The sequence below is a fragment of the Podarcis gaigeae genome, assembly GCF_964106915.1.
Source record: "Podarcis gaigeae genome assembly, chromosome: 14".
Classification (NCBI taxonomy): Eukaryota; Metazoa; Chordata; class Lepidosauria; order Squamata; family Lacertidae; genus Podarcis; species Podarcis gaigeae.
The window spans coordinates 6,437,597-6,464,716 of NC_139690.1; the positions used below are offsets into that span (position 1 = coordinate 6,437,597).

At 47.1% G+C, this 27,120-nt stretch overlaps 1 protein-coding gene and 1 long non-coding RNA gene across 2 annotated transcripts; one reads left to right on the top strand and one right to left on the bottom strand.

Moving 5' to 3' along the window:
• Window positions 1-57: 57 nt before the first annotated feature.
• Window positions 58-21,824, bottom strand: TEX9 (testis expressed 9). The gene is made up of 12 exons (XM_083712836.1): window positions 21,490-21,824; window positions 21,261-21,349; window positions 18,023-18,086; window positions 16,465-16,541; window positions 9,458-9,506; window positions 7,965-8,050; window positions 7,295-7,458; window positions 6,558-6,640; window positions 3,922-4,095; window positions 3,041-3,175; window positions 1,532-1,666; window positions 58-506 (listed from the first exon to the last, which is right to left on the bottom strand). Exons 1-12 carry the CDS (start codon window positions 21,523-21,525, stop codon window positions 429-431), a joined length of 1,170 nt encoding a protein of 389 aa, XP_083568962.1. The 5' UTR covers window positions 21,526-21,824; the 3' UTR covers window positions 58-428.
• LOC310831818 lies at window positions 5,706-8,774 on the top strand. The gene is made up of 2 exons (XR_014557988.1): window positions 5,706-6,413; window positions 8,589-8,774. It is a non-coding gene; the product is annotated as an uncharacterized lncRNA (long non-coding RNA).
• Window positions 21,825-27,120: the final 5,296 nt, after the last annotated feature.

Genomic DNA, 27,120 nt, shown 5'->3' on the forward strand with positions numbered 1-27,120 from the left:
ACATGGGAGTAACCTTACTCAGAAGCAGCTCTTGTTATTTAATGATGGACAGGAAACTTGGAAAATAACAACTTTATTGTGAAAAATAAAAAGGTTTCACCAAGCTACTGATGAAGTAACTCATGAACTTAAGGGAGTCTTTAGTGTCAGTGGAATATGTGAAGCTCCCCAAGCTAGTCTTGGTAACCTGGAAGACAACAGCAGTCGTCAGCACAATTGCTTAAATGGAGGAAGATGAACCAAATGGCAGCTGGCAATAACAGTGGGGAGGAGACACCAAACAGGAGCTGATACTACACTAAAATTAACACATTCCAGTGTTTGAGAAAACTTCAGAAGATTTGCTTTGAAACATGTTTGTTATTTTGAGCCACCATAGTGCTGAATGTTAATTGTGTTTCTGTCCATGCCATGTACAGTGTTGAACATTAAGAATTTCCCCATTCCAGGGCTTTCATAAACTCTTCTTCAGTGAAAGAAAGCATCTTTGCAGATTCAATGTGCATCTAAGGAAAGGGAGAAAAGCCATTAATAATATAGCTACATGAAAAATTTAACTCTGACAAAATTTACCTTATTCCCTATTTTAACATTTGTAAAGTCAAAGTGCAGGTGAGAAGGAAGCTGAGGCAACCATGTATCCTTCTGTTATGTATGAGGTTCTTCCAAGCATGGTGTAGGGGGGCACATTTATACTGAATTATAAAACTGGCCATCTGCACCCTTGACAATAAAACTGGTTCTCCCCCTCTAGACCAGCTCCATCCATCTCCTACTTACTATGACAGATAATGAAGTTGCATGAATATAGCTGAGTCAGCTGGAGGGAGCAGATCATTTGGGATGCTTGAAGCCACTGCTCAAGCTGCTGGTGCTTTCTGAGACAAAGCAGCCCAAATCCTTGTCAGACCTATTGGCTCTGCACAGCTTCCCTGGTGGTGGTTCAGCTGCAGTACTTAGCTTATTTTTCAAGCAATTGTCTTAAGGAAGTTGTCTGTTCTTAAGTCCAAACCACTTCCAAGAGAAAGTTTAGGAACAGATGTAGCTGGAGGCTGGCTAGGCCACCCAAATGTGCTCCATGGTTAACTGCTGCCTTGCTAAGACTTGCTTTCCCTTTTCCCGCCGGGAAAGTTTTCTGATGAAAAAGAAATTGTATTTGTTCAAACAGAGCAGTTCTTGAATCTCTCAATGTAGTGGACAAAAGACAGCATGGCTAGTTGCTAATACTGATACCTGGGAAGGGAAGAGATGGGTGTCCTCCTTGCCTTTTTCTGGACTGGTTCAATGCAAGTCTCATGTCCTAGTCCTAAAGCAGCCCATAATTCTAGTTTATGTTGGCTCAATTGTGTAATCCAAAGTTGTACCACATCATAGTTCTGAAAATGATCTTAACCTTCTTGGAATTTGGAGCCTCCGTTTCATATTTTGCCATTGTCTTCCTTGTCTCCTCACCCAATCAAATAAATTCAAAAGAGTCCTATGGCCCTAACTTTAATTCAATGAAAATTGCCAACAGCACAGGATAACTTGCCTTTTGTCTCTTTAATATATCAATTAACTTTAATTGTTTCTTGAATCCTGCCATCAGCTCTCCCTTTTGCTTTTCCAACTTCTTGTTCTCAGTTTTCAGGTCTTCAAGCTTTTTATGTTCCTGGTTGACTAAATCCTAGTGGGAGAGGAAGGATATAGTGTGTGTTATGCCTTTATAGGGGACGCGGATGGCGCTGTGGGTTAAACCACAGAGCCTAGGGCTTGCTGATCAGAAGGTCGGCAGTTCAAATCCCCGTGACGGGGTGAGCTCCTGTTACTCGGTCCCTGCTCCTGCCAACCTAGCAGTTTGAAAGCACGTCAAAGTGCAAGTAGATAAATAGGTACCACTCCGGCGGGAAGGGAAACGGCGTTTCCGTGCGCTGCTCTGGTTCGCCAGAAGCGGCTTAGTCATGCTGGCCACATGACCCAGAAGCTGTATGCCAGCTCCCTCGGCCAGTAAAGCGAGACGAGCGCTGCAACCCCAGAGTTGTCCGCGACTGGACCTAATGGTCAGGGGTCCCTTTACCTTTACGCCTTTATAAGCAGCTATGAGTAGAATCCTTTGGGATGTTATTGTAGAACCCAGAGCATGTAATTCCAAAAGGGAAGTTTCAGTCATAGGACCAGTTCTTTATTTCTAGGAAAAAAGGTGCCACAAGCACCATACCCCCCATCCCCTCCTATCCCACCACCGTTTGCCTGCTTGCTCCCAACCCCTCTCACACCTTTGCCTGCTGCCGCTTCCCACAGCAGTAGGCACAGCCTCCCAGAGGCACTTTTTATTATTATTACTACTACTACTACTACTACTTTGGCACAACCCTTTTACAATTGCCAAAGCACTTTCCAGGAACTTGGAAATCATAAAAGGGTCGTGCCAAAGGGGCTTTAAGAGGATGTGCCTGTCACTGCGGGAAGTGGCAGGTAAAGGTGTACTGCAGGGTGAGGCACAGGTGGCACTATGGCATACTGCCTCAAAAAAGGCACTGCATGTGATTCAGGTGATGAACCTCTTTCTAAAGCAAAGAAGGCCAGTTAGTCACTGTGAGGTGTGTATTCCAGGCACACAATAGCAACATCCGGGCATCTATAATTCTGCAACCAAAAGAAATTCTCCTGGAATTCTATTTAATTTCATATTTGACTCTGACTGCTGTGTTTGGCATAAACAGATGTATGGACGGTGTTGAGAACAAAGATACAGTGTTGTGGTTGTTGTTACCCCACCTTTCCCCCTGACATGGTCTCAAGTTAGCTTACAGATAAAAATAAATTCAGCTAAAAACATGGGGAGGGGACAGTATTATTAAAAAGTATGGCAGCCTTGTTCACTTGGTAACTTTCAGCCTAACCTACCTGACAGGGTTGTTGTGAAAATAAAATGGGACAATCTGCCCTAAGATCTAGACGGCTAAGGAAGTTACAGGGGGCTATTGCAGGGTGAACTTAAACCTGGACATCATGTACCTCTGCTGGATTTTCTTGTTTTCTAAGCTAAAACAAAGCCTACCTTGTTACTTTGCTTCACTTTATTCAGTTCCATTTTATATTTCTCTGCTTCTTCAAGAGCTCTGTTGAAGCGAACCTCCATTGTACTCTGGCTGGCTGAAGCCTGTTTTTGGGCTCGCTTCAGATTCTCCAGTTCCTATTGCAGTAAGTCAAAACAGAAAACAGGATGAAGATTTACAGCAACATGCACTTAGGGGGTTCTGGGGGTGGCAGGTGCTGGATTTAGCCCAGAGGGCAGCAGCACTGGAGACTAGAGGAAGGACTTCCCAGGTGACAGGACCCAGCAGACGAGGTGGATGCTTTGCAAGAAGTCCATTGCTGCAAATTCCTGCAACCAGGGAGGAACATTTCTCTTTGGAGCCACCACCTTGCTGACTTTCAGAAGACGGAGAGGAGGCCTCTCTGTTCTGCCAAGATCAATGCTGTTGCTTTCTTACTGTGGCACGCTTTCCGTGCTCACGCTGGCTTTGTGTGCATTATATCATTCTGCCGCTATCTGTTGGTGTTTTTTCATAATTTAACATCACTTTCAGCACAGCACTGTGGGAAATATATACGTGACTGTTGTCCGCCCTGACTGCTAGAAGCAGAAGAGTGAAAAGGGTGCTGAAGTACAGTGCTGTTCTTCTCCCTACATGGAGAAAACGCCCCTATGGAGGGAAAATAAGAAAGAAACAATTTCCCTAATAATATACCCAAATTTGATTTATCTGATCACAGGAACCGAGCAAAACACTCTTTGCCCCGGCCTCCTGCTTTGGGAGCAATGAATTGGCTGATTTCCCTTTCTTTGTACTTTTCTGCAAAATGGGAATTAAACTGAGGGCGGCCAGTCCAGTGACATATTGCCATGTAATGAGGCTGAAATGGGGACCTTGTTACCTTTTCTAGTGCAGAGCACTTCTGCTGCAGTCCTTCACTTTTACTGTTTGCTTCTTCTGACAGCATTTTATATTTTTCTATTTGAGATTGCTGTACACTGGCTGTTCGCTGCAGCCTCCCACGCTCTTCTTCAGCCTCTTTTAGGGAGCTGCTTAAATTCCGATTTTCTTCATCCTGAAGACCAAGAATTAACTTACTGAACGGAGTTTAAATATGCACAAGCCATGTCACAAGAAGTGATGGCTAGGGCTGAGCAATATCTGGATTTCAACACCGTGGTATATCATCAGCTAAACCTCACAACATACACCATGATGTTTGAAATAAGGATGGAGTTATGTAGAAGCATTGACTAGCTTCACAGTTTTTCCCACATTGTGATTTTTGCATAGCACACACACATCACAATTTGTGATAATTGCCAGGTCAAAAATTATGAAACCGCTATCACAATATGGATTTCAAACTGGTTTTTGATGATATATTGATATATCGTCTAGCCCTAGTGATGGCCACTAACTTGGAGAACTGTAAAAGAGGATTAGACAAATTCACGGAAGATAAAGTTATCAATGGTTACTAGCCATGGTGACCACGGTCTGCCTCCAACATTGGGAGGTCTGACGCCTCAAATGCCAGTTGCTGCTGGGCTTCCCTTCGAAGCATCTGGTTGGCCACTGTGAGAACAGGATGCTGAACTAGGTGGGCCATGGGCCTGATCCAGCAGCCCCTTCTTCTGCTCTATAGATGAACTTAAGGGGCCGCTCAATAACTGCATTTTCTTGGAAGTTTAATTTGAGGAAGGCAGATTGAAAAAGCTGCATCCTTTCGTTTAACATGCACACCTCAATAAGATGCTCAGAAAATGTGACTGAACTTACCAGAAAGAAAAAATTGGGAAGCCTTTGCCTCTACAAATGGAATTATGTGCAAAGTAGCACTTGCAGACCTTCGAACACTCCAAGGAGGCTTTGGAAGGCACAGATGAGGAAGAGACGGGTGGTGGTGATAGGCGATGTCAGGGGACTGCCATCGAACCAGGGGAGGGAGGCAGGGGGATACAGAGAGCCTTCAACGCTTCTGAGGAGCAGCGCCTCAGAAGCACCTCGTCCAGCAGTGGTGAAAGCCACACCTCCAGTGGAGCAGAGGGGGAAGGGGGCAGCCAAGTGAGGGGAGGGCTCAAAGATGCTACTGAGAGCCCAAGCGCCTCACCTAGCCCGGCTGGCCAGGAGGCAGACGCGCTGTTTCCATCACCCAGCTTACGCAGAGGGGTGGCATGTAAGGAGGGGAGGCGGAGATTTGGGGTGTCTAAGTTCTTATGTTGGGAGAGAAACCGGAAGGAGCCACTCCCGGAATCTGCAAGTGACTAAGACGAACATGAACTTTGTGGTTCTGCACTGTAAATAAAGGTAAAGGTAAAGGTACCCCTGCCCGTACGGGCCAGTCTTGCCAGACTCTGGGGTTGTGCGCCCATCTCACTTAAGAGGCCAGGGGCCAGCGCTGTCCGGAGACACTTCCGGGTCACGTGGCCAGCGTGACAAAGCTGCATCTGGCGAGCCAGAGCCGCACACGGAAACACCGTTTACCTTCCCGCTGGTAAGCGGTCCCTATTTATCTATTTGCACCCGGAGGTGCTTTCGAACTGCTAGGTTGGCAGGCGCTGGGACCGAGCAGCGGGAGCGCACCCTGCCGCAGGGATTCGAACCGCCGACCTTTCGATCGGCAAGTCCTAGGCGCTGAGGCTTTAACCCACAGCGCCACCTGTGTCCCACCTGTGTAAATAGTTTGCACCAAATAAAACCTGTTAAAGGCAGGTTGGAGTCCTGCCTGGTTACGAGCAACCACCACCAGCACCTGACAGGTGACTCCCTACTGAGGGGGACAGGTAGTAGGGCGTGGAGGAAACAGGGTGTCGCGGGAGGTGTGTTGTCTTCCAGGTGCAAAGATTAACAATGTAGCAGAGAAGCTGCCAAATCTGATGAAACCCACTGACCACTACCCCTTCGTTCTGATTCATAGTTGAGATTTCTGCCTTTCAGGGGGCTGGACTAGATGACCCTTGGGGTCCTTTCAAACTCTACAATTCTGCGATTCAAGCAGGTGCTGGAAGCTTCTGGGCAGCAGCATGGCCAGGGAGCTCTGGGTAAAAAAGAAGCACCTACCATTGGTTTCAGCACCACCAGCAAGGTCTCAGTTCTTCTACCTCTTAGGTTCATTTCCCAGCCAGCTCTTCCCAAGAGTGCTTTGGAGGACCAGAGCAACAATGAAGCAGGGACTAGAACTATCCTGGCACCAGCCAGAAAAGTATTTGTTTGTTGACTGCATCAAAAGGATTGTCTGTTGTGTAGGATTTCTGCTTGCGGGTGAAGAGTACAGGCTTTGCTGCCTGCAGAAGGTTACTGGCTGAGGGAGTGCGAGTGTGGACCAGAGCCCAGGCTTGGCTATAGGAACAGCCTTGCCATGTACAAACATACACTTCAGATCCCTGGCTGGTGAGTATGTGAAAAGACCTTTAATCTCGCACTGAGTAACATTTAGGTGCTAGCAACAATTGTGAGCCAACAATATAGCCCCTCATACAAGGATGTTGCTGCCAAATATTATGGTGCAGGAAGAGAAAGTCTACCTGTTCTTACCTTCTTACTGCATTCTAGTCCCAGGGCATCCAGCTCCTCCTGCATAACGCGAAGCTTTGCCTTTAGGAACCGGATTTGAGCCTCTGCAGATTTGCAATAATTACATTTAATGTTCTGGACTGTTGTGCCATTCTAGACCTGACAGAAAAGAGCCTCAAAACATCTGAAAAGCTTTTAACCACACGCTTATGCTAATGGTACAATGATATAAAAGTTCTGAAGACTGACAATTCTAGAACATCCTTCATGGATGCAAAGACATTCCATGAAACAGGCCGTTCAATTCCCTGGACTGGGGGTCCCTAGTGTCTGAAGGGAGTGCACAGGATTAAAAAGTGCAATGTTACCAGCCTTCCCCTGGGACGACCTTAGGAGGGATTCCGTGCAGGGAGGGACACCTGGAAACAATTCCCCACCCCAGGTGGCTTGCCAAGTGTGGTGATCTGCTGTTGCCAAACAAGCAGAAAGGAGATGCAGCTATGGCAGCAATGAGGATAGCACAGGGGGGCAATACACTCTGAGACACTGAAAGACACCTCTGTTTTCTCATGTGACTGATAATTTATCCCTCATTCTAGGAACTAGATGAAACACTGCCAATTCAAAGGCTAGGCATGTGTTAGAAAGCCTGGCTATGTGAGGCCTTAAAATTTAAAGATCATATGAACAGGTCAGTTGGAAGAGAAATCCAGCTCCCTTTTAGCGGGAAGGAAAGGACAGTAAAAAAGCAGACCCACCTGCTCCAATTTCACTTCCTGCACCGGGGAGAAGATCGTCCTCTAGATCAGGAAAGTTTCCTTCTTCAAGTTGCCCTTCAATTTTCCCAATTGTCTTGGCAAGAGAGAAGTCTGGGACTGCAACATCTGCAGCACTTGGAATGTCATGTGGTCTTAGTTTTGTGCTGGAGACAAGGCCAAAACACAGCATTTCTAAGCATTTTAAGAGTGAACAACAGAAAAAAGGACTAGAATGTAAGAAGCAATTGGCAAAAACAAATAAACTGATAAGGGGCTATTTCACCTTTCTAGAAAAAGGGGGGATTTCTCCAGACCTGGTCCTGAAAAGTCAACAGGACCAATAATCCCAGTGAAATAGAACATCATTAATGTGACATGGATGGGATTGTTAGCTGTTGAGGTGAGGCCAGTTTTTTAAAGCTGCCCTTCTTCAGAAAGCAGAATGCTGTTAGAGGCTTTCTGTGGTTTGTTGATTGTTTTTAACACTTCACCTTGCTATTAGCCTCCGTCAATGCTACATAGGCAAAAATAGTTTTAGCCTCTTAACTTTTAATTATGATCACGTAGTTACCATCACCAGGCATGGTTAGAAGATAACACCAGTTGCTGTTGTACTTTGAAAAATGCCTAAGATAAGCTGGGTGCTATTCAGCTGCTGCTGCTGCTGTACCTTGACAGAGTTCCTTTCCCCTTCTTTCCAGATAGTGGCCTAGTCCGAAATGTAGACGCAGAGCTAGGTTTCTTCTTGTTTGGTTGCTAAGGAAAATTCACAAAACAAAAACTCTTAGCTACCTAAAGCATATTATGGTCTTAGACATATGGACACAAGAGGAGCTCTGCTGGCTCAGGCCAGTAGCCCACCTAGTCCAACATCCAGCTGCCAACCAGGTGGCTTGAGGGAGGCCCCTGAGCAGGATCTGAGCACAACAGCACTCTCCTCACTTGAGACTGCCATCAACTGATATTGAGAAGTATCCTGCCTCCAACAGTGGCATTTTTCTTCTCCAAGCCTGCTTTTCTGTAACTTAGGAGTCACAAGTTTTGTACAAAAGTTTGTTCTAACTACATGTGAAGCAGAGTCAAATCCCCACCCTTTCACAAAGTTCTCTAGCTGCACTAGTCCACATCTCTCAGCTCAACTTCTCTCCCTAGCTTGCTGTGAAAGGATAGCATGTGCTGTGACACTCAGATTAATTTTAAGTGGTTAAATACTGCACTGATTACTGCGTGTCCCCTATTGATCATCGTATCCTCATCCTGTTTGCAATCTTTATCTTGTTTGTCCATGTTAGAGGACCTAGAAAGGAGGGCACAATCGTTCCTCTTTTGTGTAAGAGCAGCTGCGCAGAGCTGGACCCCTGGCAGACTGGAGACAAAAGACAGAACGAATAATGATCCACCGCTAGAGGGCCACAGGGAACATGGAAAATTTAGACTATCTTTCTTAATGCTCCTCTTGCTTCTGGATCACACACAAACACAAACAAACAAACAAAAAACAAACAAACGCCCTGTGGCCACAGACCTCTGGCCTGTCCAGAAGCTCTTTCATTTCCTCCCACAGGCTCGCACATCAACTCTCCACTACTCCTTTTGTGCAAGGATGCACCTGATCTTTACAAGCCCATGCATCTGAGCCCATACAAGTGGACTCAGCAATGTAAGGCTACAAGCCCGATGCAAATGCATCTGGGCACAAGCGTCACTGGATTCCGTGGGAATGACGCTCACTGTGATACCATTAAGGTAAGTGGTATAATAAGCAATTTTTGTATCTGCAAAACATATCTTCAGATCAATGCACTAAATTTAAGTAACAGTGTTTGTGACTGTATGTGCTCTGACTGAAGAGGTTCATATATAAGTGTCCATTCCCAAAGTTTTTTTTAAAAAAGAGTAGAAAATATGAAGGCCTTGAACAATTTCCTTACACAGAAGATCTGTCTTGGGTGTAGAGAAATAAGAACGAGATGAACAGTTGTCATCCGGTCTACCGTCCTGCTTCAGTCTAACCATGACCCAAAGAGAGGCGGGTACTGTCCCACCTCATTCTCTGACTCACTGAATGGATTCCCTGTGCCTCCACGGCTATTGAAGACACACAGCAAATGTTACCTTCTCCTCCTGCTTTGAGAGGAGCACATCCACCCCCAATTTCAGTACCTTATTAAGTGCAAGAGGAGCAGTTGGCAATTCAGGAGACCACTGATCTCTGGAGAGAAAAAGGAAATTGCAGCAATTAGCTTATTTTGAAGAGCAAAATAAATTATGCATTTTACTGTGTTTTAATTTTTTTGAACGAAAATTGTAGAAGAGAAGATCAATGATGCAAAACACATCACTCACTTTTCAAAATGTTTTGGCTTCATAGAAACAGCTTCAGTAAAGAGCTCATTCCTGTGAGGTGGGTGGCATGAGCAGCACTGGCAGAGGACTGTGGTCTGTCACGCTGGAGATACCCAGAGATTCTGAAGCTGGCACCATATGGCCACATCCTCATGGACATGGGAAGAATCAAAGCATCCAAGGGGGGGAAGCCTGGGGGGAAAGCCTTCCTGTGGGATATCCAAGCCCTCTCTGTATTGGCTGCTAAGAAAGAAGGGCAATCAAGGGGGAAGCTGTGGCATTTGCCTGCTGCTCAATCTTGCACTTGATAAAGCCGAAGGCAATGCTCACCAAACCAGGGCACAGGGGTGACATTTTAAGACTGATTTGTGTCCTGCCTGGAGAGAATGTCAGGGGTAATGAAACTAGGAAACTCCCCCACCATCTTGGACCTTCCCATCTTCCCCTGCGACCCCAAGTCTCTCTCCTTCAAGTCCCAGGCGCAGAGATCCCCAGGAGTTCACCGTGTAGCTGACCCCTCTTGACTTCTGCAAGCCGTGCGGCTTGGTCCTTCAGCAATCCTACTCTTTTTGCAATTAGTTGGAAGACTACTTGAAACTATAGGACTGTAAAGACACAGGCTACTTCCAGACTTTGTTCTCCAGTGCTGTGTGTCTGCCACCTAGTCATGAAGGAAGACTGCAAAATGCAGCCTGGATATGGACATAGTGCCCAGTTAACAAAATGCAGCTGGCCTTTGGAAATATCCTTGGATGGTTCTGGGTCCAAAGGAAAGGGCAATACAAAACTCTGGCAACTTTCTTGTGTGGTCTAGTTTTTTTATGAAGCAAGGGAGCAGCAAGCACCATGGTTGAGATAAGGTCAACATTTTTCTTCCAAACAGTAAGTACATATAAAAACAACCCAGAGAAAAATCACAGCAAAGTCTACTGGGCAACCAGCTTAGACTGGTAAAGGTATTTCCCCTTCACTGGCCGTAATGGAACAGCGATCTCTCCCTAACTTTGAATCTGACTGATCCAAGAGATCAGATGCAGCCATCTGGCGTGGGATGAAGGGAAAGGAGAGCTGAGCTCACAATCTTCAACATCCTGATATGCCCAGATCCTAGCATGGGCACGTGCAAATTTACTTAGAGGTAAATTAAGATTCTGGGTGTGTTGGCATAAGTCACACCCCCCAGCACAGGAAGCCAAGTCCCAAAGCACCCCAAGCATTGTGGAAAGACAGAGTGCTGCACAGCCAGTGGCCATGCAGCTACCCTTAATATGGCTATGAGAGGTTGGAGCAGTCCACACAGAAGCTCAAAATCAGAATCCGCAAACCAGTAGCACCCTGCTTGACCCCAGACATGGCTAGCCCAGCCAGTTGATCATGCTGGCACTGAAGTGGGAGGGATACTGACAGTTCTAGGCCCTTTGATAGAAGCCCCTACTACCTTTTGCAGGAAGCCTCTGGCTCAGTTTCCTGGAATAGGCCAGAAAAGGTAGAATAATAATAAGAATAATAATGCATCTTAAAGGGAACGGCTTCTAGATTTAGGGGCAAGACCTATAAAACTTTGTAGCAAAGTCCCACTGCTTAAAATGTCCTGTGAACTAAAGGCCAATCAAGGGCATAGACACGGAGTAGGGAAAAGCGGCAGCACTTTGGAAGAAGAGGGAGGAAGAAGCAAGCAAGCAAGCAAGCAAGCAAGCAAGCAAGCAAGCAAGCAGGGGAGGTGGGGAAAGGGAGGAGAGGAAGGAAACCAGCCCTCCCCCACCCCCGAAAAAGAAAAAGATTGTACTTCCAGAATATAGTGACTCTTGTTGGTCACAGGCAAGGATCACTGCCTGCCTTCAGAAAAGCTGATTTGGCAGAAACAGAAAAGCCCAACACACCTATACAGAGGCAAGAAGAGAAGAAAACTAAACATTAGATTATAATCTTGGCAGGGAAGGAGAGAGTGTCAGGAGTGGGCAGCCCTTGGGTTTGCAGCTTCCCTAGGTAATGCCAAGCACTCATGCAAGCAGAAGTTCACAAACTTGTATGAACTGGAGTATTTACAATGGAAAACATAATAATAGCTGTGGGGTGTGTAAGCTGGAAACACACTGTGTAACTGCTGCACTGTTTGAAAGGTATGTATGTGAATGTGGAACAAAAGTGGTGTAATCTGATTTGCCAGCTGACAAAAGGGCCAATTTAGCTGCAGCACTTTCTTCCTGGAGAGTACTGATGCCCAACAAGCTGCCCTGCAAGTCTTGCTCGGGGGGGGGGAGGGGGAGGCTTTCTCATGCCATCCACTGACTTAGTGCCTTCCCACTGGTTTCTTAACATCCCCGGAAAGGGCTTGGCAGCACAATACACTCTGGTCTGCAGCTCACCTAAATAGGCAGAATTATGAGAATTATCCTAAAATGATAAAGAAAGAAGTCCTGATTTGAAGAACAAGGGGTGCCACAATGGCCAGAAAAAGCCAGGATAGAAAAACCAAGTCTGTACCAAACAGAAAGTGGAACTTCAGTTATTATGTCTCTTCACAGGATGCGGTCTAAACACTGCAGCTTCCTTGCGCAAGCATCAACCCATGAAAGACCACTGCTGCAAGCCATTTGTGTATTAGAGAGGATTCCTGTGGCACCCTTGCCTACACTTGATCACAGAACCACAGTTCCAGGCTGGAGTATACTCACTGTCTTCTTAGACCATGTATTATTTCTTCCCTGGAAGACTTGCAAGCAGAAGGGCCAGGACTCAGGCTCTTCTACTCAAATCTGTGAGATGCTGTAACCCAACTCTCTCCTGAGCCACTTCTTAAAGACTCTGGATGCTACAAACCCTCTGAAAAATGAAGCTACTTGCGCACAGCTGTGAGAGTTATTCCCATATTCAAATGGGTCAGCAGTGACCTTTTGCTGCCTAGGGGCAGAAACACTCAGTTCAGCTCCAGTACTAGTGGAGTCTGAGTGGCTGGATGCAAACATGAGAAGCACATGCCTGACCGTCTCCTCTGTGTTCAAGTAATCTGGTTCCTACATGACCACACACTCACCCCGGCCAAATGCTATGAGGTGCACAGCTGAACAAAAGGCCAACAACTGACTTGCTTTGGTTATCAACTGTAGAAACAAATCCCCACCCCAAACATATATTCAGAGGTATATTACATTTAAAAACTTATAGGTAAAGGGACCCCTGACCATTAGGTCCAGTCGTGGCCGACTCTGGGGTTGTGGCGCTCATCTCGCTTTATTGGCCGAGGGAGCCAGTGTACACCTTCCGGGTCATGTGGCCAGCATGACTAAGCCGCTTCTGGCGAACCAGAGCAACGCACGGAAATGCCGTTTACCTTCCCGCCGGAGTGGTACCTATTTATCTACTTGCACTTTGACGTGCTTTCAAACTGCTAGGTTGGCAGGAGCAGGGACCGAGCAACAGGAGCTCACTCCGTCATGGGGATTCAAACAGCCGACCTTCTGATCGGCAAGTCCTAGGCTCTGTGGTTCAACCCACAGTGCCACCTGCGTCCCAAAAAAACTTATACAGTCTATCTTATGCACCCCTGTTTAAAGCACTGCAATTACACTGTTCATGCACAACATGGAGCTGTGTGCTCCTCCTCTTTAGGTGAGTTTGTTTAACTGCTGTTTCTGACTCTATGGGGAGGGGGCACAGAGCACACCCTTTGCATATCTAAGGACTTGGGAGGTCCATTCCTTGACTTCTCCTGTTAAAAGGGGCTCTCAGCCAGGTAAGAGGGCTGGGAAAGGCCATGTGACTAAGATTCCAGTGAACTAACCTTTTGAGGTGATGTGAACTAAGGATTTAGCTTGGTACAAAAACAACAACTTGTAATTTTTTGTTAGGGGTAAGGAATTTAGGAAAACAATAAGTCATCTCAGAAAATAAAGGGAGGGACTTTATAAAAAATACTTGGGCTGTCCACACTTTGAATGCCAATCATTAGGGCTGGGCGATAACTGCTTTTCAACATCGTGATGCATTGCTGGTGAAACATTCCAATATAGTGATATATCACAATATCTGAAAATGAGGAGTTTGAACTGGCTTGGTAGCCAGCCAGCCCTCTATGGCCAGCCACACAGATGATCAGGAACACTGTGCCCTGCTTCTTCATAGTGCGGCCAGGTGGGCAGCTATGCTCTGGGTAGAGCACATCAGCTGGGGTGCAAACAAGGAGCCCTGGGGCATGGCTGACCTCCCCACCACAGTCTCTCCCTGGAGCCTGACCTGGGCTGCCCGCAGCTCCCACTCACATCGAGGGTGACTACCGGAAGCTGCTTCATTCCTCCAACGCAGTGGAGCTCCCATCTGTGTTGATCACTGCCACTAACTGACCAGGAAGCCCAGACCCGGAGGCAAGGAAGAGGAACCAGCACTGCTTCTGCTGCTGCTCCCCCTGTGCTCTCACCACAGGGACCCTTATGACATGGCCAGCACCCAGTGCGAGGTGGAAGGGAGGAAGGAGGCAGCCTGGCTGCTCAGGTGGAGAAGTGCTGGCAGGCAAGTGGCAGGCAGGTGAGCGAATGAGCACACAAGAGATAGATGCAGGCACGGTTGTCGCCCCTGGCCCCACTCCAGTATCTTAGGGGGCAGCTGGGCTGCAGAGGGAGGGAGGGAGTGGGCCTTGGGTGGCCTTGCGGGGCTCCGAGAGGACTGGTGCTGCTGTGTGTGAAACCCTGGCGAAACCTGCTGGCATTCATAGTATACTGCCTGGCAAAAAATTGTGAAATCGTTCCTGTGATGTAGGTTTCAAAACCAGTTTCGGGCAATGAATGAATACATTGCCCAGCCCTATGGATAATCTTGCTTCTAACTGATTGAATTTAAATAAATTTGTATACTAATAAAAACTAAGTCCAAGCACCCCCCCCCACTTGCGTGCGATCATGTATACGTGTGGCACTGGAAAATAATTAAATAATTAAATTCATATCAGGCAATGGAGGGAGAAAGCTGGAGAATCCTTTTGGCTTGAGAGGAGATTCTTCCTGGAGCCCAAACAGGACTTCAGTTAGGGTGGAAGAGACCGGAGTGAGTGGAGCTTTGTTTAGTGCTACCTCAGCTGCAGTTTTCCATGCACCCTCCAGCTGGCCCCAAAGCTTCAATTCCAGTTGTGGATATTTTGGATGCAGTATTTTTTTATCTGGATTGGAGTGGCAGAGAGAGCATTTAAAGGGTGCTCCCCACTTATTTTCATTTGTGCATATGGGGCGCTGGAACGTAACTCCTGCATAAATGGGGAGTTGCTTGTATAGATACCTCTGTAAAGGTATGGATGGATGGGAGGTTGCCTGCTCTTGATGGGGTTACACTCCCTCTGAAGGAGCAAGTACATCGCTTGGGGGTACTCTTGATTCACTCCAGTTGCCTGAGGCTCAGGTGGCCTTGGTGGCACAGAGTGCCTTCTATCAGCTTTGGCTGGTAGCTCAGTTGCACCCTTATCTGGCTAGGAATAACCCAAGTTCTGTGGTCTATGCTCTGGTAACCTCTAGATTGTTGTTGTTGTTTAGTCGTGTCCGACTCTTCGTGACCCCATGGACCACAGCATGCCAGGTACTCCTGTCTTCCACTGCCTCCCGCAGTTTGGTCAAACTCATGCTGGTAGCTTCGAGAACACTGTCCAACCATCTCGTCCTCTGTCGTCCCCTTCTCCTTGTGCCCTCAGTCTTTCCCAACATCAGGGTCTTTTCCAGGGAGTCTTCTCTTCTCATGAGGTGGCCAAAGTCTTGGAGTCTCAGATTCAGGATCTACCTCTAGATTAGATTACTGCAATTTGTTATACGTGGGGCTGCCTCTGAAGATGGTTCAGAAACCTCTGCTGTTGCAGAATTCTGTGGCCAGGTTGCTCACTGGGACAAGATGATTTGAGCATATTACACCCCACGATCATCATCTGAGGCCCCACAAGAGGTCCAGAAAGTGGCAACAAGAGAACAGGCCTTTTCTGCAGTGACTTCCAGCTTGTGGAATGCTCTCCCCCAGGAGGCACATCTGGCAACTTCATTACATATCTTTAGGTGCCAAGGAAAAAACATTTATAAGCAGGCCTTTGGCTGATTAATCTATGGCCTTTTAAGCGTGTTTGTGGAAGGGGGTTTATTGGTTTGGGGAAAATTTTGTTATGTATTATTTTCTCTCCTTTTGTATTTTTACGTTGTGAACTGCCCTGTGATCTTTGGATGAAGGGCGGTATAGAAATCTAACTTAAATAATCAAGAAAAAAATAAGTATAACAACAGCCTTTGGTGAGAGATGTGCAGTGTGAGCTTATACAGGTCAGTCCCGGGGGGTTTATGGCTTGCTGTTAGGTACAGAGGATGGCAGCCTTAGTGGGGAACTATGCAGCACAAAAGATGGGGGTCAACAGGTGCCTCAATGTTCCCAGGAAGAAGAGACATATGATTGTTTTGCAACATGGGAATGCAAGACTTGAGAGGCCCTTACAAGACCTGCGTCACTTGCACAAGGCCTTACAAAAGGTCTTATGAAACTGGAGGTGGGGTGTAGGTGGAAGAGAACAGGTCAAGGAAGAGGTCTCAGCACAGCTGTGGAGTGCAATCTCTTGTACTGTCTGCTTTGGGAGACCAGGGCACTTGAAGGACTCAGAAAGAACTATTTCCCAGGTAAGCACAACCACCCAAGAGCCTTTTAGTGGGAGAAGCAGCTGGACCCTGAACCAAGTGTGGACTTTCCCACTAAACTATGGCCACCATTACATTAACTCACAGCGCTGAATTTTGCAAATAAAAAACTATTCTCTCTCAAACCTCTCTCTAGCACTGAAGGCCTTCAGCAGATAAGTTTTAGGAAGAGCTTACCTCTGATGTTTGGTCTCCTTGTCAAACAATTCAACCTGTGTAGAGATTGGCCTGGACAACATTTCTTGCTGATCTCTCTTCAATAAGGAAAGATATTGTATTATAGTCAAATACTGTGCATATTACATCCAATTAACAGCCATCATAAAAGCTTAATTATGTTGGTTGTGATGATTAAGAGATGTGCAGAAATGAGCAATAACTACCTCACCACCACACTGTGTCAAAGACCACTTTTTTAAATTCCCCAGAGTTCCCAAAGCTTTGTTTTCCACTACTGAGATAATTCTATATCACAACTTTAGTGAAAAGAATTTAGAATAAGAAGATAACTTTAATTACCAGTTAGCCCAACCCACTCTACTCTATAGATGCTAAGAAGATTGCCAGGATGAGAAAGAAAGATTTGGTGGATTTTTACTCGCCAGTAAAGCTAATTTTTTCTTTCCATACAAGGGCAGGTGAAATCAGTCCTTCTCAAAGCAAATGTTTTTGCCATTCAGGGGAGTGAACCCTGTCCAACCACAATGCAGGGACAAAGTCCAAACCCAAACTGGCAGGGTTGGGGGAGGGGGAGGCATCAGTATGCCTAGTGCTATGTAAAACCAGTGTGAGCAGCAAGTGGGCTAATGGTATCTCCCTAAGCCTCACCTACTGTCTTGTAAAAGAAGCAGAAGCAAGAAGCAAGAAGCCAGCACCCACCAATCCATACAGAGAAGGAAGGAGGCTAGAGAAGTCCTAATCTCTATAGACTGAGTCAACAAGAGAGACAATCTCCACATGCAAAGACCACCCCATTGTTGTGGATAAGTACTTGCAATCAGGCCACTTTTAGAGATAGGCAATGTGAAGTACATGTTTTTTAAATATTCAAACCCTGTAATGGTCTGAAAACAAACGTTAGTGTACTGTGTACGAAAATAATGCTATTGTAATGATGCTCAAAGATGCCAACTTTGCTTTGTCTTGACTGAAGCTAGGAAATAAAACATGGAGTGACTGGACACACAAACTGGTTGTCCATTGTTTGTTTTTCTAAATGATCCATGAGCAGTACCGGTAAATCAAGAACAAACCTTGGTTTCCGCTTCTGTTTCGTCTAGGAAGAAACAAACCACGAGCGCTCGTTCACATGCAATGCCAAGCCAGCATGGTTTGCTTCCTAGCTGAAGGGAAGGCGTTAAAGATCTCCATCTTGTCACATTCAATCACAGCTTTCATCCAGCCCATGTGTTTAGGGCATGCGTGGCTTCTGTTGATTCAGATGCCACAAACAGAGTTGAGTATTGTCAGCATAGTGGTAACACCTTGCCTCACGTCTCCTAATAACCACTCCTAGTGGCTTTGAATAGATATTAAATAGCAGAGGACAAAACTGTGGCCTGCAGGTGGAACTACAAGGGACCCAAAGCGCAGTCGCTGAGTAATCGCTAGAACCAACCCCGTAAGTAGGAGTCAAACTGCCGTAAAATGGTACTCCCAACTCATGGAGGTAGTCCCAAGAAAATACGGTGGTCAACAGTATTGTAGCTAAGCAAGTCTGACACTGGGTACTCACCATGACTTCTTCAGCCTGACGCACCAATTCTGCTGTCTTGGCTTCTAATTCTGCATTTACACGCCTAAAACAGTAATTGAAAACTGTGTTTAACTCGGCTATATTTTAGAAAGCAAGACCACTAAAATGGTGCTGCAAACAGTCTGCCTTCCCGGGACAGACTCCCAGGAGAAACTTGCTGGCTGACGGCTGCAGGGCGCAATAGAAAGAATACTTTGCTAGGAACACAGAATCATAGAACTGTAGAGTTGGAAGGGACCCCAAGGTTCTAGTCCAATCCCCTGCAATGCAGGAATCTCAGCTAAAGCACCCATGAGAGATAGCAACCTAACCACTGCTTATGTAGTCTGGTCCCATTAGTTTTAAAATCTGTGTTTGTGCTGAGTTTTCTTTTTGCATCTGTTTCTTCTGATTTCATGGTTTTGTGTTTCTATACTTGTGTACTGAAAGCCACTCAGAGAAGGGTAGATAGCACGCAAATATCATTAATAAACAGGCAATGTAATTTTAAAAAGGCATCTAAGGGCAACTCTATCAAGGTCTCTGGAGGTGAATGCTCTGCTGAAGTCATCCACTCAGTATGCCTGGGCACCCTCCATATATGTTGGAAGTACTGTAGTGTATTAGGTAAAAATGTAAAGGACCCGTGGCAGGTTAAGTCCAGTCAAAGGCAACTATGGGATGCGATGCTCATCTTTTTTTTAAAAAAAAATATATTTTATTAAGGGTTTTCTTGTTTTACAGTGTAAGTATAATGCCTCGTATTTTTTTTCCCCCCGTGTAACATTTTTACAAATCCATTTCATTTGTTGAGGCATCAGGGGGAGAAGAAAAAAGAAAAAGAAAAAAAAGAAAGGAGGGTGGAGGGAGGGGAGATGGATGGGGGTAGGGTAGCGGTGTTTCTATTATGCTTAATGTATGTAGTTTGGTGTCAGTGTGCTTGTGTTATTCACTTGTGTTCCTTTGGTGGTGAGAGAGGTTGGGGTTGGCCTAGGATGTGATTGTTTGTTTGTGATTGGCTGTGGTGATCTTTGTTTTCGTGTGTGAGTGAGGTGGGTGGGTGTTTTGGATCAAGTTAGCCATATTGATTTGTATGCTGTTGGTGGATTATTGTCATTGTCCTGTTGGGCTGTGTATGTGATAAAGGGGAGCCATACCGGGGTGAAGGTGTCTTCTTCTGTTTGTCCCCGTGTCAGTTTCAGTTTATTAGTTAATTTTTCTAGTAGGGCTGTTTCCCATACTATTTGGTACCATTGGTCCATGCTTACTCCTGACAGGTCTCTCCAGTGTCTGGTTATGGTGTTTGGATGCGATGCTCATCTCACTTTTCATGCCAAGGGAGCAGGTGTTTGTCCACAGACAGCCTTCCGGGTCATGTGACCAGCATGACTAAATTGCTTCTGGTGCAACGGGACACCGTGACGAGTGCCAGGGCACATTGAAATGCTGTTTACCTTCCCGCCACAGTGATACCTATTTATCTACTTGCACTGGTGTGCTTTCGAACTGCTAGGTTGGCAGAAGCTGGGAAAGAGCAATGGGGAGCTTACCCTGTCACACAGATTCGAATCGCTGACCTTCTGATCGGCAAGCCCAAGAGGCTCAATGGTTTAGACCACAGTGCCATCCACTACGTATTAGACTACAATATGGCCAAGGGGAGTTGCAGCTCAAAGCATCTGGAGCCAAAGGATTCAACTTACAAGAAAGGAGATTCTAACTTAACATCAATACAGTTAAACCTTGGTTGTCGAACATAATCCGTTCTGGAAGCCCGTTCGGCTTCCAAAACATTTGACAACCAAGGCGCAGCTTCTGATTGGTTGCAAGAGCTTCCTGCACTCAAGTGGAAGCTGCGTCGGATGTTCAGCTTCCAAAAAACGTTCAAAAACCAGAGCATTTTCTTCTTGGTTTTTGGCGTTCGGGAGCAGAAACGTTTGAAAACAGCTATTCAGGAACCGAGGTTTGACTGTACTCTGGCAGTAAGAGCTCTTTAACAGTGGAACAGACTCCCCTAAGAGGTGGTGCACTTTCCTTCCTTGGAGGTTTTGAAGGAGAGGTTAGATGGCCACCTGTATTGTATGATCTAGTTGGGATTCCTGTATTGCAGAGGGTTGGGCTAGATGACCCTCAGGGATACCATCCAACTCTACAGTTCTATGAGGTCAGCAAGCTAGGAAAGGCTGCTGGAGCATGTTTTGAACCAGTCACTGCGGTGCAGAGATGAGTGAATGTCAATAGTGCCTTAGTCTAGAGCAGACAGGATGGCAAGTGTGGGACTAAGATTCAAGGACCATCAAAGAAACATTTGAACTAACTGATATCGGCCTGAAAGCGAGAAGTCCTTTGACTGGACTTAACCGTCCAGGGGTCCTTTACCTTTATTTACCTTATTGGGAAATATTGGAAAATTAATAAAAACATTTTTGACAACAGCAACATTTAAACATTTCAGTGTAGTATAGTACAGTATAGTATCAAAATGATTTGTTTGCAGAATATGGATAGATATCTTTTCAAAATCAAGCACTGCTGGGAGCTGTTTCTTTTGGTTTTCCAATGCATTTCTTAACAATAAAAAATTCGGTGTGGTGTGAGCAAATTATCATGCCCAGGGAAAAAAGTTTGAGAACCAGTGGTCTAGAGCTGGGGTGGCCAACTCCCAAGAGACTGCGATCTACTCACAGAGTTAAAAACTGGCAGTGATCTACCCCCTTTTTTGGATTCAGGTCAAAGTTGTTGAGTTTTTCAGGGAGGAGGTAAAATATTGAGCTTTTTTTGGGGGGAGCCAATGATCTACCAGTGATCTACCAGTAGATCACGATCTACCTGTTAGATATGCCTGGTCTAGAGGAAGGCAAGGGTGCTTCTGAGAATGCCTAATTGCCTCTCATATCCCCACGCAACTGGGCTTAGGGGCTCAAGCCTGAGCCCGAGAAAGCGGCACTTACTCGGGAGCAAGGAAGCAAGGGGGGGGGGAGACGCCATCAAAACCCGTCTCTTGGACCAGACACCTCCCCCAATAAAAAGCCCCATCGTAGCGTCGTGTGGCCAGAGATGGAGATGGGGGCTTCCTTGGCCAGCCTCTATACGCCCCCCTCCCACTCGCTGGATTCTCACGAAGAAAAAGACACGCGTCTTGAATCAAGGGGACGCCCTTGAGGACTTAACGGGGGGGGCGTTAAAGGGGGGGCGAGCATCAGCAGGGACCCCCCTCAGGGAGAGAGACGCCCCTTACTTGTACTCCTCCTCCTTGGCCAGGAAGGCGGCGGCGCTGCAGCTCCTCGCCCTCTGCTCCGCGCCCGCGGAGGGCCGGCGGAGGGGCACCTGCGGAGGGCGAACCAAGCGGAGAGGAAAGTCAGGCGGGAAAGAAACCTCCCGCGGCCCCGCGCGACGCCCGGCCCGGCCCGCGGCCCCATCCCACCCCGCCTGGGGGGTCCGGACAGGCCGGCGCTTCCTTCACCCACCCGGGCCGAAGACGAAGAGGCGCCTCCCGCCGCCATTTTGCGCCGCAGCCGGGGAGGAGGAGGCGGCAACTGGGGCTCCGGCGGCGCTTCGCCCTCGCTAGGCAACGGCGCGCGTGAGGGCGGCCCTCCTGCTCGGTCCCCCTCGGGCCAAACTCCTCGTCCTCTTTGGCTCGTTTGGCTCGGCGGGGGGGGGGGGGTTTGTTCATTGCATTTACTGCATATCTCCCCTTTTCCTCCAAGCAGCTCAAGGGTCTCCCCGCCCACGACAACTCTGTGGGGTAGGTTAGGCTGAGAGGCAGTGGCTGGCCCGACTGAGCGGGGATTTGAACCCTGCTCTCCCGGATCCTAGTCCACCCACTGCTGGCCATCTCAGCAGCCTCACCTCCCTCCCTTGAGGAGGCGCCTCTTCTTAGGGGGCTTTTCTGTGGGGGTGCATAGGATTCCCCATATGGTGAACACCAGCTTCAGTGGCCCCTTTGGGGCAGGGACCTTGGCTTGTGTTGCCCCCCAGTCAGAGCCGAAGTTATTGGGGGAGGGAGGCTACCTACAGGTGAAGCCTCCAGAGGGGTGCCATTGAGGCTCCCAGCCTCTGTGTCTGTGTGTGTATGTACACAAATGCGCATGGGGGTGTCGAACTGGGTCTTTGACCTGGGTGAAATAAAGCATGGGTGCCCTGGTAAATGTCGAAGAGCAGGAGCTGACTGACAGCCCCCAAGGAGAAGCTAAACATGTGGGTGTTATCAGTGGCGTAGCATGGGTTGTCAGCACCCGGGGCAAGGCAAGTAATTTGCGCCCCCTAACCCGTGGATTTGCGCCCCCTAACCCGTGGATTTGCGCCCCCTAACCCTAACCCCCAGATGTTGCGCCCGGTGTGGCCGGCCCCCTCTGCACCCCCCACGCTACGCCACTGGGTGTTATTAATGTGCACCAAAGAGCAGCAGTACAAAGCACAATACTGTACTGAATTCCTTGGGACCAGTAGCTGGCAGTCATGGAATAGAAAAGAGGCCTCCCTCTCTAACTTCCACTACCTGCTCAAGCTACAAAGAACAGTAAAACTTGAAAGCCTCACTCTGTTCACTTGCCAGAACAAGGAATCACTACCCAACTGAGAAGACTAGATCTCCCTCAATTGGGGGATATGGGTGCACATGTGGCCAGGCCATTCATACTGCACAGGCCTGTGTCTTTCCTGTGCTCATAGCCTTGAGTCCACAGCAGCACACAGACGATGAGTTGCACTGCGTTGAGTTCTCCTCAGATACAAAACATGAATTTCAAACCTTCTTTGCTGTTAACTGTCTCCAAAAGCAGCTCACATCAGTCAATAGCACACTCAAAGGAAGAAGTGAGCCCTGTCTTCCAGCTTACAGACCAAAAAACAGAATAGCATCAACAGCAAAAAGAGACAGAAGAAAAGGGGAGGGGAAAAGCAGAGGCAAGAGAGGAGCTTGAAAGTGCAAGCCAGGTCAAAGTGGAGAGAAGAAAACAGGCTTAGCTGTCTGCTGCATTTAGAGTCATTGTTTTATCTGCTTGAGAATTTTATGCTGCTTTTCAAAACAAAAGAGGTTTTCCCAAGTGAGTTACAACCTGTGCCATAAAACATTTAAAAATAAAAACCAGTCTCTAAAAATGTTTAAACACAGCAGCATAAAACAACAGTATTAAACACTTTGTAGCTAGACCTTACCAAGATTCCACATAAAACCATTAAACAATATCACAATTTTCAACAGAGGGCAGTAACAATTCAAAAACCAGCCCATTGTTTTAACCAAAGGGAGAAGAAAACAAAAGGCCTAGCTTGCTTAAAGTAGACTGCGAAGAGTTTAGCCATAGTCCCCAGTGAGCCTTTTGGCCTTTCTCATGAGCCAAAGGAACAAGTGCCCTGGTTTCTGTAGTCCTGGGGCAACAATACTTTCTGCCTGGAAGCTACACTGCGATGCATCCATTATTAACAGAGACAACAGTCTTCACTTTAATATTGCAACCAGTAGTTAGACCCAGTGGCGTAGCGTGGGTTGTCAGCACCCGGGGCAAGGCAAGTAATTTGCGCACCCTAACCCGGTAGGGGCAGAGAGCTGCGAGTGCGAGCGCGCCCCCTCCAGATGTTGCACCCGGTGCGGCCGCCCCCCCCCTGCACCCCCCAAGCTACGCCACTGCTTAGACCTGTAGCTACCTGGAAACAACTAAATCTTGGTCCTGATGTGGGTGTCAACATTCTCACACAAAGAGTCACATAGCTGCCTTACACTGAGTCAGACCATTGGTCCCGTTCCATCTCGGTTTTGTTGAAGTGGCTCTTCAGAATGTCAGGTAGGGGTCCTTCCCCAGCCCTGCCTGGATATGTCATGCCAGGGATTGAACATGGGACCATCTGCATGCAAAGCAGCTGTTCTGCCACTAAGCTATGCCTCTTCTCCTTTGTGACCACTTGTGGCAAGAGGTCAGAGTGGAACCTCTTGCAGTCTCCTCTTCTGAGGAGGAGGAAGAAAGAGAAAGGGCTGCTGTGGTGGACATAAACTGGTTTCTGGGTCTAAAATATGGCAACTCGAGCACATACTGTGTGACATTGGTGTGGCTGGAGAGTCTTTGTCAGAGATAGGCAGGCAGGTGTCTGGATAACAATATGGATGCATAATAAAATCCCCCAGCAGCCCAGCCCTAGGAATATGTTAACTGTTTTGAAGCATATTTCCAGGCAAGTGTACTCAGGATACATAAATATAATGAACATGATTAGGGTTGATGTGTAAGCTATACAGCTTCACAAAGAATACAGTGCTGAATCCTTTGTATGGCACTTTCAATATCAGCCGATGTGTCTACACATGCCCAGCCAAGCAGAGTTCCCTCTCTGGTCCGCACACCAGAAGAATAAATGGTTTCTACGTGGTTTTAATGGCTGCCTTTGCAGCAGTCCTTTCTGTGACATTCTGACATCCTGTGACTTTGTTTTCCTTTGTTTTGATTTTTTGCTTAAGCAGTTACACTGGCATCACCATTTCCACCCTAATCCGAACAATGCCCTTGGCTCCTCTGTTTAGCCATACAGAATCCTCTGCCAGAGAGGTTTTCCCTGGTAATATTCTCCGATTACAACAGCTTTGTGTCTAGCAGGGGGGAGAGAAGGACCTTAAATGTTATTAAACCTCATCAGCACTATGAAAAAAAGGTAAGTGGTTCACCAGCAGCCTGCATTTCCTTGACAATACCACAAGTCTTCCACAGGGCATAATCCTTTAAGCTCAGGAGTTTGGTCACTTTTGTTCTGATTATTACAGCTCAAAAGATTTGACACTGACACACATCCTCCAAACCACTTTCCAGCCTTTTGTTATGCCAACATGTTCTTGTGGAAACAGAATAATTGATTCTTATTGTGGCCTGTGTTTAGAGTTCTTAAAAACTCACAGTGTACCCAATCCATTGTGACTTGATGAAGTCATCCTTTTGCAGAGTTAAAAGGTAAAGGTAAAGATACCCCTGCCCGTATGGGCCAGTCTTGCCAGACTCTGGGGTTGTGCGCCCATCTCACTCAAGAGGCCAGGGGCCGGCGCTGTCCGAAGACACTTCCGGGTCACGTGGCCAGCGTGACATCGCTGCTCTGGCGAGCCAGAGCTGCACACGGAAACGCCATTTACCTTCCTGCTAGAAAGCGGTCCCTATTTATCTACTTGCACCCGAGGGTGCTTTCGAACTGCTAGGTTGGCAGGCGCTGGGACCGAGCAACAGGAGCGCACCCCGCCGTGGGGATTCAAACCGCCGACCTTTCGATCGGCAAGCCCTAGGCGCTGAGGCTTTTACCCACAGCGCCACCCGCGTCCCTTTACAGAGTTAGTGTCCCATTAATCTATCAGCCCCCCCCCCCGGACCCAACAACCAAAACAAAATAATCTTTCCATCTGGAGCACAAGGCAGATCTGCTAATTTACAGAAAATGGAATTTATGGGAGATGGATCTGTTAATGGACAGTAGCCAAGCTAGATGGAAACCCCACTATTAGTGTTAATGGCTTCTGATTGCTGGATGCCAAGGGCAAACCAAATGGCCTGACTGCTACATCATCATGACCTGCCTGTGGGCTTCTTTGTGTGGATGGCAACTGATAGAGACTGAATGCTGAACTCTATGGACCTTTGATATAACCTTGCCTAGCAGGACTTTGTGATACAGTCCAGCCATTGCATTTTCTTGCATGCTTATGGGAAGCATCCACGTACAAATGTACTGTGTGGATAATGTGCATGCTGCCAACTGGTGCCAGGAGGGTACATGATCTGCAGGATCCTGGAAGCAACTCCTGTGATTCAAACAACCCAGGAGAGAAAAATTGTTCCGTAGCCACAATAGCCATTTTTTTCAAAGTGAGATTTCCCATCTTCATATACCACGACAGACCATGGTTCAGTGGTAGAGCATCTGTTTTGCAAGCAGAAACTCTCAGGTTTGAACCTTGTCAGCACATCCACGTAGGGCTGCGATGGATCCCTGCCAGAAACCATCCTGGAGAGACATTGCCAGTCAGTGTGGGCAATACTGAGCTAGATGGAGCAATGGTCAGAGTCAGCATAAAACATTATTATTTAGATTTTTAAAATCTAAATAATAGATAACTAGGGACGCGGGTGGCGCTGTGGGTAAAACCTCAGCGCCTAGGACTTGCCGATCGCATGGTCGGCGGTTCGAATCCCCGCTGCAGGGTGAGCTCCCGTCGTTCGGTCCCAGCTCCTGCCCACCTAGCAGTTCGAAAGCACCCTTAAGTGCAAATAGATAAATAGGTACCGCTTTATAGCGGGAAGGTAAACGGCGTTTCCGTGTGCTGCTCTGGTGCCGGTTCGCCAGAGCAGCTTCGTCACGCTGGCCACATGACCCGGAAGTGTCTTCGGACAGCGCTGGCTCCCGGCCTTTAGAGTGAGATGAGCGCACAACCCTAGAGTCTGGCAAGACTGGCCCGTACGGGCAGGGGTACCTTTACCTTTACCTAGATTTTTTAAAGTCACTTGTTAGCAAAGGCTCCAAGTGACTTACATTTAAATCTATAAACAAAAATATGTTATACCATTAAAAATTCAAACAAAACATTAACATTCTCAAGCAAAACATCTACAGTAATAGTCACAGGAAGCTTTGGCAGCACACTTAACAGCTGAACAAAATCAGCTCAGTCCATGAAAAGCCTGAGTGGAAAGGTAAGGCTTTTCCTTCTGCTAAAAAGATGTCAGCGAAGGTGCCAGGCAGACTTTGACAGGTGGAGAGCCACAACTGAAAAGGCCCTGAATAGACTTCCTGTGTTCCTGTAAACAATCAGTGCTTTCAAAATAGCCAGAGCAGCTTGTTTTGCCTTTGGGAAAGGCTTGAGTGCGCTTTTTTGCCAGGTTACTTCATGTTCACTCTCTGGCTGTCCTCAGAAGGCCAGGAACAATTAGCATGTGAAGAAAGGGATATGGTGGTTTTACGTGATGGCTTTTGCATAATTGGAGCAATTGTATAATTTGTTCTTCAGCCAATGAGCAAAAATATACATCTGAAGGATAAGTAAAATAAAGCAGCTGGCAAACTGAATAGAGAATGATGCACGTGAATTACAGCATGACCCTCAGACAAAGCCCTCTCTGCTTTCTAGGACT

Coding starts and splice junctions, on each gene's coding strand:
- TEX9 (XM_083712836.1), bottom strand. CDS start 21,525: ATGGCGGCGGGAGGCGCCTCTTCGTCTTCGGCCCGG. Junction 16,542..18,022: donor GTCAGGCTGAAGAAGTCATG/GTGAGTACCCAG, acceptor TCCTTATTGAAG/AGAGATCAGCAAGAAATGTT. Junction 9,507..16,464: donor AAGGAGACCAAACATCAGAG/GTAAGCTCTTCC, acceptor TTTTCTCTCCAG/AGATCAGTGGTCTCCTGAAT.